Source organism: Protomyctophum parallelum (assembly GCF_964188405.1).
Source record: "Protomyctophum parallelum genome assembly, chromosome: 1".
Classification (NCBI taxonomy): Eukaryota; Metazoa; Chordata; class Actinopteri; order Myctophiformes; family Myctophidae; genus Protomyctophum; species Protomyctophum parallelum.
Window position 1 is genome coordinate 35391066 of NC_139697.1, and position 13391 is coordinate 35404456.

At 37.9% G+C, this 13391-nt stretch overlaps 1 protein-coding gene across 1 annotated transcript; it reads right to left on the reverse strand.

The window, feature by feature from the left end:
* Positions 1-941: 941 nt before the first annotated feature.
* On the reverse strand, positions 942-13367 carry LOC310858181 (uncharacterized protein). Its single transcript, XM_083764287.1, has 27 exons — positions 13237-13367; positions 11681-11803; positions 10937-11053; positions 10702-10830; positions 10346-10474; positions 9003-9125; positions 8259-8375; positions 8024-8152; positions 7668-7796; positions 6896-7117; positions 6658-6759; positions 6437-6565; positions 5989-6105; positions 5728-5847; positions 5184-5300; positions 4970-5095; positions 4643-4759; positions 4382-4501; positions 3830-3946; positions 3616-3744; positions 3279-3395; positions 3019-3132; positions 2343-2441; positions 2119-2208; positions 1889-1996; positions 1651-1761; positions 942-1539 (listed from the first exon to the last, which is right to left on the reverse strand). Exons 1-27 carry the CDS (start codon positions 13289-13291, stop codon positions 1334-1336), a joined length of 3312 nt encoding a protein of 1103 aa, XP_083620413.1. The 5' UTR covers positions 13292-13367; the 3' UTR covers positions 942-1333.
* Between the last annotated feature and the right edge of the window lie 24 nt (positions 13368-13391).

Sequence of the window (13391 nt, forward strand, 5' to 3'; positions counted from 1 at the left end):
AGTTATAGGCCTATACATTCATACCGGTGAACATTTATATGCTGATCCATTTTCTGTTAATTGGGTAAAAGAAAGCAGAATAGAAACCATGTGTATAAAAAGTATTCTTACAATAAAAACATCCACGTCATGTCAGATATCTGACCAAAGGCTATACAATTCTACCAGTCACACTCACAACTTTGCATTTCTCCAGTATTGGGAAACTTGGGAAAGTTAACTTTCTACATAAACTAGTTCAGTTCAGAAATTTTAAAATGAAAAGTTCATAATGCAACTTTTCATGGTTCTACAGACGTTATTCCTATTGGGAATAAAGTCCAAAACTTAAAAAAAAATCCTGTTGGGATTAATGTGACAAACTTTACAATATATCCATTACCATTATCCAAATTAAATCATTTTGTATTTATTTTTTACATTTTGGAAAAAATTGCCAATTTAACACAGAGGTGCCCACTCTTCCTGCACCCTTTTGCAATGTGAAATGCCAATGGCGGTATTGCAGTCTGTACTGTTGTGACGAAAAGAGTCAGAAGGCAAAGCTCAGTCTATCCGAGCAATCTTCGTTCCTACACTCACCTATGGTCATGAAGTGTGGGTCATGACCGAAAGAACAAGGTCACGAACACAAGCAGCCGAAATGAATTTTCTCCGACGGGTGGCTGGCAATTGGCATCTCCCTTAGAGATAGGGGAGAAGTTCAGTTGCGCGGGGGAGACTCGGCGTAGAGCCGCTGCTTCTTCGCCTGGAAAGGAGCCAGCTTAGGTGGTTCGGGCATCTGGTTAGGATGCCTCTTGAGCGACTCCCTAGGGAGGTCCTCGACACACGTCCCACTGGGAGGAGACCTCGGGGCAGACCAGGAGGGATTACATCAATAAGCTATTGGAAGCCATTTTTCAGTTTCCAGAGGAAGCGCACCCGTTTTTATTTCTTTACAAGTTTAGTAGTTTACCTCAGTGTTTGGGGACATGTTCTGTGTCTGCTGTCTCTGTAGCATCATCATCCAGTTGTAAAATACGTGCTGCACGCTCCAGAGAAAGTGCACGGCTGAGAGAGATTATGTTTATTTGGTGTCAAAGTTGGGCTTATTGGTGGGTTTTTTGCTACATATTAAGACCTGTTCATGGTGTGTTTTAGCTGGGTTTTCGCCTGGAAGGCTCTATAGAAATCTGACACATTCTTGAACGAACTGAACTGTGAGAGTGTGACGTTTGTCGTTCACACAAGTCAGAATAGAAATGAACGCGTTCACAATAACGTTCATCAAGCAGAAAAACATTACGTTCAATTCAGGTTCACCCAAAATATGAACGGGTTCGTGAACTATTGTTCATTGAACGTGTTCAGGGACAACACTACATTTCTCCAATATTATTTTTAAGACCGTGGTCATTTCCAGAGGTTTGGCAGTCCTCTTCTTAATGTTTATCAAGGGCTCATCATCAGAGCTGTCAGTTGATAATATGAGACTGAGTTCCCCGAAGTCCTCGTCAGTTACTGCATTCAAACAGGAGCGGTGAGAAACACTTGATGACTCTGGACAAATGTGAGAGGGGACAGTATCACATGCAATTCATTTCAATGGAGACTTAGAGGAAATTTAGGCAATAAGATTTTAAAAAGCATTCTTGTCCCTTCTATTCTTACCCAAAACAGTACTACTCCTTGCTGGTACAGAGGTCCTTACAGGTTTCTCCTGCTTACATATCAGTTTTGCCAAAGGCACATCATCTGAACTGATATCTGAGCACAATGGAACTATCATAATGGAAAAGGTGAAGACATGAACATTAAATTAGTAATTATTAATACATTATATATTTCCAATTTACTATATGGACAACAATATTTACTAAACGTTATAGTATATCCAACTGGTTACAACCTTTAGTTTTTGCCCTCCTCTTGTTGCACATTGGACTCCCTTCTTTAGAAGGGGCCTTTGTTGTTTTCTTTTTCATCAAAGGTTCATCATCTGAGCTGTCACAATATTCTAGACATGGAACAAGAATGTTATTATTAAACATTATATTAAGGAGAAAAACAAAACCTTGGCACAAAGAGATGAGATGTGAATGCAAAATAATTTAGAACAGTTTTCATATTCATATTTACCCTGTTTATGTGGAATAGCTTTGCTCTTTTTACGTAAGGTAGTTTTCTGCAATGTTACAAGTGGCGCTCTCTGTTGTGCCTTGCGTCTCTCTGCAAGTTCACTTAGGGGTTCATCACTTGAATTAACATGTGATGCTTCTGTGTTACAGAATGAAAAATGCAGTATTCAATAATAAATATCAAACACAGATGGGTTTTTTTTTTATACAGTTATAATGTCTCACCTTTCTGGCCTCTTTTGAGAGTTGTTGGTTTCCACACAGTTTTGAAGGACACTTTGGTCACTGCCATCAAATGATCTGAGCTAACTTCATTTTCCTTTCCTTTGACAACAGTTTGGATAAAACAGAAATTTACAAATAGCACCTTTCCTATCCAGACACAATGCAACCCTTTAAAGAAAACATGCTATGTACTTAAATGTTAAATGTCAAATACAATGAGATTTATACAACTGTACAATATAGTCTCCACACTTTACTGTATATGTGATTTGGACAAAATGAAATACCATGATACATTTGGCCAAATAGCACAACCTCAATATTGTGATGATTATATTGCTTCAAAAACTCAAGACGATATCTAGTCTCATATCACAATGTCAATGTAATATCGCCCAGCCCCATTACAATGTGCTTAAATGTTAAATGTCAACCTAAACTACAAAATAGCATAGTTTGCACATGGTAGGTGCTATATTAGAGCACCTTACAATAGTGCCAGAGCAGCATCACGCGTGTATGTAAAAGTGTGTATTTGAATGTTGAAAAAGAGATGAAAGAAGAAAAACAACTTGCCATATGAGAAAAGGTGCGTACGGGAACTTCCAAGCAGATTCATAACATCAGAAAACATAGAAGAAAGATCGGTCATAGATCAATAAATAAATATTTGTACCTGCTCTCCTTTTAATCTTGGAGTTGCCATTGCTGCTTTTCCTTTTAATATCATTACTTGACGATTTCTTTCCAAGAGGAGAACTTCTGTTTATCAGGGGTTCAGAACTGTCATCTGATCCATGCAACAAAAAGAAAAGTTATTGTAGCAGGTGCAGTACTGAGGGCTTTTGATCACACAAAAATGTTCATCAGATCGGAAGATCCGAGTGTTCTGTTCAATAAGGTTTTATAGTCCATTCAATTCTCTTCTATTCTTACCCAAAACAGGACTCCTCTTTGCTGGTACAGAAGTCTTCTTAACAGGTTTCTCCTGCTTGCATTTCAGTTTTGCCAAAGGCACATCATCATCTGAACTGCCATCTGAGCACAACGGGACTATGATAAATGGAAAATGTTAAGACATGAGTCACACATGACCATCAAATGATTCATTATAATTAACCATTTCCCCCTATACTGCATATAAAACTTGACCAGTGATACATCCAATAAAGTAGAGACCACCTGGGGAAAAGGCTATGCATTTGGCCCGTCTTAAAATCACACTAGTAAAAACATCTAAATAAGTCTAAATAAATGCATGTAAAATAATCACCTGTTGTCTTATTTTCTGTGCCATTTGTGCAGTCCAGTTTTCTTCCATTGCTTTCTGCCTTTTGTGCTAGTGAAGATGTCTTTGTTGTCTTTATCAAGGGCTCATCATCTGAAGTGTCTTCCATCCCTGCTAATAACAGAACATACACAAGCATGTATTATACAATTCTCATAACATCTCCATGTCTGTACATTCAATTCTCTTCTATTCTTACCCAAAACAGGACTCCTCCTTGCTGGTACAGAGGTCTTCCCAACAGGTTTCTCCTGCTTGCATTTCAGTTGTATCAAAGGCACATCATCATCTGAACTGCCATCTGAGCACATAGGGACTATATGGAAAATGTTAAGACATGACCATAAAATTATTAATTATAATTAATTTCATTGAAGAATACAAGAGCGTAGACATCATACAAATGATAAAGAAATGTATGTAAAATAATCACCTGTTTGTCTCATATTACAATGTCAATGTAATATCGCCCAGCCCCATTACAATGTGCTTAAATGTTAAATGTCAACCTAAACTACAAAATAGCATAGTTTGCACATGGTAGGTGCTATATTAGAGCACCTTACAATAGTGCCAGAGCAGCATCACGTGTGTATGTAAAAGTGTTTATTTGAATGTTGAAAAAGAGATGAAAGAAGAATAAAAACTTGGCATATGAGAAAAGGTGCGTACGGGAACTTCCAAACAGATTCATGACATCAGAAAACGTAGAAGAAAGATCGGTCATAGATCAATAAATAAATATTTGTACCTGCTCTCCTTTTAATCTTGGAGTTGCCATTGCTGCTTTGCCTTTTAATATCATTACTTGACGATTTCTTTGCCAGAGGAGAACTTCTGTTTATCAGGGGTTCATCTTCAGAACTGTCATCTGATCCATGCAACACAAAGAAAAGTTATTGTAGCAGGTGCAGTACTGAGGGCTTTTGATCACACAAAAATGTTCATCAGATCGGAAGATCCGAGTGTTCAATAAGGTTTTATAGTCCATTCAATTCTCTTCTATTCTTACCCAAAACAGGACTCCTCCTTGCTGGTACAGAAGTCTTCCTAACATGTTTCTCCTGCTTGCATTTCAGTTTTGCCAAAGGCACATCATCATCTGAACTGCCATCTGAGCACAACGGGACTATGATAAATGGAAAATGTTAAGACATGAGTCACACATGACCATCAAATGATTCATTATAATTAACCATTTCCCCCTATACTGTATATAAAACTTGACCAGTGATACATCCAATAAAGTAGAGACCACCTTGGGAAAAGGCTATGCATTTGGCCTGTCTTCAAATTACACTAGTAAAAACATCTAAATAAATGCATGTAAAATAATCACCTGTTGTCTTATTTTCTGTGCCTTTTGTGCAGTCCAGTTTTCTTCCATTGCTTTCTGCCTTTTGTGCTAGTGAAGATGTCTTTGTTTTCTTTATCAAGGGCTCATCATCTGAAGTGTCTTCCATCCCTGTTAATAACAGAACATACACAAGCATGTATTATACAATTCTCATAACATTTCTATGTCTGTTCATTCAATTCTCTTCTATTCTTACCCAAAACAGGACTCCTCCTTACTGGTACAGAGGTCTTCCCAACAGGTTTCTCCTGCTTGCATTTCAGTTGTATCAAAGGCACATCATCATCTGAACTGCCATCTGAGCACATAGGGACTATATGGAAAATGTTAAGACATGACCATAAAATTATTATTTATAATTAATTTCATTGAAGAATACAAGAGCGTACACATCATACAAATGATAAAGAAATGTATGAAAAATAATCACCTGTTTGTCTCATATTACAATGTCAATGTAATATCACCCAGCCCCATTACAATGTGCTTAAATGTTAAATGTCAACCTAAACTACAAAATAGCATAGTTTGCACATGGTAGGTGCTATATTAGAGCACCTTACAATAGTGCCAGAGAAGCATCACGTGTGTATGTAAAAGTGTGTATTTGAATGTTGAAAAAGAGATGAAAGAAGAATAAAAACTTGGCATATGAGAAAAGGTGCGTACGGGAACTTCCAAACAGATTCATGACATCACAAAACTTAGAAGAAAGATCGGTCATAGATCAATATTTGTACCTGCTCTCCTTTTAATCTTGGAGTTGCCATTGCTGCTTTTCCTTTTAATATCATTACTTGACGATTTCTTTGCCAGAAGAGAACTTCTGTTTATGAGGGGTTCATCTTCAGAACTGTCATCTGATCCATGCAACACAAAGAAAAGTTATTGTAGCAGGTGCAGTACTGAGGGCTTTTGATCACACAAAAATGTTCATCAGATCCGAAGATCCGAGTGTTCAATAAGGTTTTATAGTCCATTCAATTCTCTTCTATTCTTACCCAAAACAGGACTCCTCCTTGCTGGTACAGAAGTCTTCCTAACATGTTTCTCCTGCTTGCATTTCAGTTTTGCCAAAGGCACATCATCATCTGAACTGCCATCTGAGCACAACGGGACTATGATAAATGGAAAATGTTAAGACATGAGTCACACATGACCATCAAATGATTAATTATAATTACCGTAACCATTTCCCCCTATACTGTATATAAAACTTGGCCAGTGATACATCCAATAAAGTAGAGACCACCTGGGGAAAAGGCTATGCATTTGGCCTGTCTTCAAATTACACTAGTAAAAACATCTAACTCTCCCGTTTCCTGTCAGCCTACTGTCTGTCCCTTCAAAAACCAATAAAAGGCGTAAGCCGCAAAAAATACATCTTAAACCCCCCCCCCAAAAAAAATTATCTAAATAAGTCTAAATAAATGCATGTAAAATAATCACCTGTTGTCTTATTTTCTGTGCCATTTGTGCAGTCCAGTTTCTTTCCATTGCTTTCTGCCTTTTGTGCTAGTGAAGATGTCTTTGTTTTCTTTATCAAGGGCTCATCATCTGAAGTGTCTTCCATCCCTGCTAATAAGTAATAACAGAACATACACAAGCATGTATTATACAATTCTCATAACATCTCTATGTCTGTTCATTCAATTCTCTTCTATTCTTACCCAAAACAGGACTCCTCCTTGCTGGTACAGAGGTCTTCCCAACAGGTTTCTCCTGCTTGCATTTCAGTTTTGTCAAAGGCACATCATCATCTGAACTGCCATCTGAGCACATAGGGACTGAAAATGTTAAGACATGAGTCACATGACCATAAAATGATTAATTATAATTAATTTGATTGAAGAATACAAGAGAGTCGACATCATACAAATGATAAAGAAATGTATGTAAAATAATCACCTGTTGTCTTATTTTCTGTGCAATAGAGTTTTTTTCTATTGCTCTCTATCTTTTGTGCTAGTGAAGATGTATTCCTTGTCTTTATCAAGGGCTCATCATCTGAAGCTGTAGTCTCACCTTTCTGGTCTGTATTGAAAGTTGTCGTTTTCCCCACAGTTTTGGAGGAAACTTTAGTCACTCTCATCAAAGGTTCCTCATCTGAGCCATCTTCCTTTGTCAAATCTAAAACAGTTGGATAAAACAGACATTCACAGATAAGTAATTTATCTTTTTGCAAAGCAGAGTCAGAGCTAAGGATTGGATTCTCTGTCAGTCTCCGTTAGCTTGTGGAGAAAGGTTATCAGATGTAAACTATCATCATTCATCAGCATTGTCATGAACTGAAAGTATAGTATTGTGATTTATTGCAATGTAAGAATGCAGTGTAGCCAACACCAACTCATAAATCCTGACTTGCTGCCATCGCTGTAATTGTGTGATTGATTGAACATTTGATGCTAATGAATGGGGATACATACATTTATGTATGAATATTGCATTTATTATTCTTAATATAATTCCCCTTTTAATCATAATGTGTTTAAAACTTGTGCCAGTTTAATAACAGAAAATACCACCTGGCATCGTTTTGCCATGGAAAAAGCTCAATAATCTCAGTGTAATGGTATGTCTCTGCATTTGGCCTGTCTTCAAATGACACTAAAGTTTCATTTGATTGAAGAATACAAGAGACATCATGCAAAGTCTAAAAAAATGCATGTAATATGATCACCTGTTGTCTTATTTTCTGTGCCATTTGTGCAGTCCAGTATTTTGCCTGTGGTCTCTGCCTTTCGTGCTAGTGAAGATGTCTTTGTTTTGTTTATCAAGGGCTCATCATCTGAAGTGTCTTCCATTCCTGCTAATAACAGAACACACACAAGCATATATTATAATATTCTTATAACATTGCTATGCGTGTTCAATAAGCTTTTAGTCCATTCGAACGTGTGGCATCGTTTTGCCATGGAAAAAGCTCAATAATCTCAGCTATGCATTTGGCCTGTCTTCAAATGACAAAAGATTTTAATTTAATTGAAGAATAGAGACATCATACAAAGTCTAAATAAATGCATGTAAAATGATCACCTGTTGTCTTATTTTCTGTGCCATTTGTGCAGTCCAGTTTTTTTCCATTGCTCTCTGTGTTTTGTGCTAGTGAAGATGTCTTTGTTTTGTTTATCAAGGGCTCATCATCTGAAGTGTCTTCCATCCCTGCTAATAACAGAACACACACAAGCATATACGGTATTATAATATTCTGATAACATTTCTATGTGTTCAATAAGGTTTTATAGTTCATTTTATTATCTTCTATTCTTACCCAAAACAGGACTCCTCCTTGCTGGTACAGAGGTCTTCCCAACAGGTTTCTCCTGCTTGCATTTCAGTTTTATCAAAGGCACATCATCATCTGAACTGCCATCTGAGCACATATGGACTATCATAATGGAAGAAGAAATGACCATCAAAAGATTAAATATAATTTTTCCATTTTTACTTATACTGACAGTGACATGAAATTTATTTACTAAACCCGTTATCTAACTAATAATTTTAGTAATGTCCTCAAAATAGACGAAAAATGTCCATGTATGGCGCCAAAATATGAGGACCGAATTGCCCAAAAATGACCATGTATGATGCCGAAATTGGCACTGTGATTGGCTGGAAGGTGTGCCATTCTGCGCTGTGATTGGCTGAGCATTGCATAACGGGTGTGGCACAGGGGACACCCGTTATATATAAGTGGCAGATATTCCATGCTCAAAATTTGAGGAAGGAATTGGTGCTGAAATGTGTTAGTAGGTTAATGTATAAATCTATTAACCTACTCAAGTGGATTTTAGTGACAGAGGAAAGACGAGAGAGGACAGAGCCCTCCTTCACCTGGGTGAAATGTACTCAAAATGCACTAAACCAAATTCCCAGCATTCAGCAAAAGAACGAAAAAAAGAATATCGTCATATCCCCAAACTGGTATGGACTAGTATTCATAATTTTCTTATTATTAGTTAGTCTTCATACTCTAAATATTTTATAACGATACCAATTTTCTTTTCCTTACCACTTTTGTCTTTTCCTGAATTATTGTTTGACTCCATGGTTGAGCTGTTTGTGGCTTCATGCAACAGGTTTTCATTATTTTGTGGCTTTGTTATAAGGGTTGCAAGAGGTACATCATCATCATCTGAGAAGAAAGACACGATTTATTAAATGTCTAACTTATAGAATCACACACAGTACACACACACACACACACACACACACACACACATTCAGTAGCCGCAATTTGCAACTCTAGATTGTTTTTAGTCCAAGCTTGAATTATCCTCTTTCAATCTGCAAAGCTTTTGTTTCATAAAAATCCACCGTAGAAATGTTATGAGCTACTTTTTGTCGTGGTGCTGCCTCCTCCAATTATGTGAAAATTTGAAGCAGGGCCGTTCAGTCACTTCGACAAGTGCTTCCAAACTGGATTTTTGTGAAACAAACACTTTGCAGCTTGAAAGAGGATTATTAAAGCTTCCCCTACAGCTGCAATGTTGGTGAGTTTAACGTTGTTTAATACAAGCAGATCGCAATTGCAAATTTGAATGGGGAATCAATGGAGGGTATTGCAACTCTAGATTCATCCTAGCCCCACAAGCAGAACCCAATGGTACTGAAGTTTCTGACATTTTTGAGACCCAGCCCGGTTCGGCACGATAGATTGGGCTGACCCAGGGGGTTCCGAGAGGGGCTAGATTCATCCCATTATTAAAAAAAGAAAGAATCTACAAATTGCAGCTATGGGTTCTGCGTCTTTCAAAAGGACACTAAGACAAACTCAAGCCTCAGGGGCAGCCCAAGGATTGAACCCATAACCTTCCACTTCCCAAGCAGCCGCTCTACTTCCTGAGCCACAGCCGGCTATTTCTTGCCATATTAAAAATAAAATTCTGTATGTGATTGTGTACATGAAATGTAATATATATCCCAGCTAGCTCTGATCCATAGTATAGCTGGAATGCCTGCAAAGGGCATTAGAGCTATGGACCAGAGCTACTGTATATCCCAGCCATTCATTCCAAGGCTGGAATTACCTTATGCGGTTTTTGGTAATTGTGAATGATCTTAGATAGAGAAATAGGCTACCTCACGTGCATAAGGAGAACTCCAGTCCTGAATATTGCATTTATTATTCTTAATATAATTCCCCTTTTAATCATAATGTGTTTAAAACTTGTGCCAGTTTAATAACAGAAAATACCACCTGGCATCGTTTTGCCATGGAAAAAGCTCAATCATCTCAGTGTAATGGTATGTCTCTGCATTTGGCCTGTCTTCAAATGACACTAAAGTTTCATTTGATTGAAGAATACAAGAGACATCATGCAAAGTCTAAAAAAATGCATGTAATATGATCACCTGTTGTCTTATTTTCTGTGCCATTTGTGCAGTCCAGTATTTTGCCTGTGGTCTCTGCCTTTCGTGCTAGTGAAGATGTCTTTGTTTTGTTTATCAAGGGCTCATCATCTGAAGTGTCTTCCATTCCTGCTAATAACAGAACACACACAAGCATATATTATAATATTCTTATAACATTGCTATGCGTGTTCAATAAGCTTTTAGTCCATTCGAACGTGTGGCATCGTTTTGCCATGGAAAAAGCTCAATCATCTCAGCTATGCATTTGGCCTGTCTTCAAATGACAAAAGATTTTAATTTAATTGAAGAATAGAGACATCATACAAAGTCTAAATAAATGCATGTAAAATGATCACCTGTTGTCTTATTTTCTGTGCCATTTGTGCAGTCCAGTTTTTTTCCATTGCTCTCTGTGTTTTGTGCTAGTGAAGATGTCTTTGTTTTGTTTATCAAGGGCTCATCATCTGAAGTGTCTTCCATCCCTGCTAATAACAGAACACACACAAGCATATACGGTATTATAATATTCGGATAACATTTCTATGTGTTCAATAAGGTTTTATAGTTCATTTTATTATCTTCTATTCTTACCCAAAACAGGACTCCTCCTTGCTGGTACAGAGGTCTTCCCAACAGGTTTCTCCTGCTTGCATTTCAGTTTTATCAAAGGCACATCATCATCTGAACTGCCATCTGAGCACATAGGGACTATCATAATGGAAGAAGAAATGACCATCAAAAGATTAAATATAATTTTTCCATTTTTACTTATACTGACAGTGACATGTAATTTATTTACTAAACCCGTTATCTAACTAATAATTTTAGTAATGTCCTCAAAATAGACGAAAAATGTCCATGTATGGCGCCAACATTTGAGGACCGAATTGCCCAAAAATTACCATGTATGATGCCGAAATTGGCACTGTGATTGGCTGGAAGGTGTGCCATTCTGCGCTGTGATTGGCTGAGCATTGCATAACGGGTGTGGCACAGGGGACACCCGTTATATATAAGCGGCAGATATTCCATGCTCAAAATTTAAGGAAGGAATTGGTGCTGAAATGTGTTAGTAGGTTAATGTATAAATCTATTAACCTACTCAAGTGGATTTTAGTGACAGAGGAAAGACGAGAGAGGACAGAGCCCTCCTTCACCTGGGTGAAATGTACTCAAAATGCACTAAACCAAATTCCCAGCATTCAGCAAAAGAACGAAAAAAAGAATACCGTCATATCCCCAAACTGGTATGGACTAGTATTCATAATTTTCTTATTATTAGTTAGTCTTCATACTCTAAATATTTTATAACGATACCAATTTTCTTTTCCTTACCACTTTTGTCTTTTCCTGAATTATTGTTTGACTCCATGGTTGAGCTGTTTGTGGCTTCATGCAACAGGTTTTCATTATTTTGTGGCTTTGTTATAAGGGTTGCAAGAGGTACATCATCATCATCTGAGAAGAAAGACACGATTTATTAAATGTCTAACTTATAGAATCACACACAGTACACACACACACACACACACACACACACACACACATTCAGTAGCCGCAATTTGCAACTCTAGATTGTTTTTAGTCCAAGCTTGAATTATCCTATTTCAATCTGCAAAGCTTTTGTTTCATAAAAATCCACCGTAGAAATGTTATGAGCTACTTTTTGTCGTGGTGCTGCCTCCTCCAATTATGTGAAAATTTGAAGCAGGGCCGTTCAGTCACTTCGACAAGCGCTTCCAAACTGGATTTTTGAGAAACAAACACTTTGCAGCTTGAAAGAGGATTATTAAAGCTTCCCCTACAGCTGCAATGTTGGTGAGTTTAACGTTGTTTAATACAAGCAGATCGCAATTGCAAATTTGAATGGGGAATCAATGGAGGGTATTGCAACTCTAGATTCATCCTAGCCCCACAAGCAGAACCCAATGGTACTGAAGTTTCTGACATTTTTGAGACCCAGCCCGGTTCGGCACGATAGATTGGGCTGACCCAGGGGGTTCCGAGAGGGGCTAGATTCATCCCATTATTAAAAAAAGAAAGAATCCACCAATTGCAGCTATGGGTTCTGCGTCTTTCAAAAGGACACTAAGACAAACTCAAGCCTCAGGGGCAGCCCAGGGATTGAACCCATAACCTTCCACTTCCCAAGCAGCCGCTCTACTTCCTGAGCCACAGCCGGCTATTTCTTGCCATATTAAAAATAAAATTCTGTATGTGATTGTGTACATGAAATGTAATATATATCCCAGCTAGCTCTGATCCATAGTATAGCTGGAATTTCCATGCAAAGGGCATTAGAGCTATGGACCAGAGCTACTGTATATCCCAGCCATTCATTCCAAGGCTGGAATTACTTTATGCGGTTTTTGGTAATTGTGAATGATCTTAGATAGAGAAATAGGCTACCTCACGTGCATAAGGAGAACTCCAGTCCTAACGCTATGGACCAGAGCTAGAATTTAGAAATAGGTATACCTAGTAGTAGTAGTATAGCCATGGTTCGACGCTCGTGATTATGACAGTCATGTTTCATGGCTAAAGATATCCTAAATAACACACAGCAGTGACAGCACTGTCTTCTGTGTGGTGGGAATCTAATCCCACCACATCTAATCTAATGCAAAGGCAGCAAGGCTATGGACCAGAGCTAATGGGAATCATATTATAATATCACATTATTATTCTGCCTGTAAACTGTCGCTTTCATAGTTTCCTCAGCAGACAACCATTTGTTCTCTTTTTTTATATATTCTGAGCGGGACTGGGACACCCTGTGTGGCCTAGTACAGAAAACAACACAAACAGCATAGCATTGTGAACAATAGCTAACATATCAGTATATGTTGGGTCGATTATCGATACGATAGCAGTTAAATTGTGAATGTTACCTGATGATGAATAGCCTGCAACACCTGTGAGGTGTCGCCATAGACGCGTTACCATAGAGAGTTAAGAGTTATAAGATAAAAAAAAAACACAAGCTTCGTTGGCCGCTGAATGTTGAATATGGCGCGACGACGAGGACAACGACATGTGATCAAGC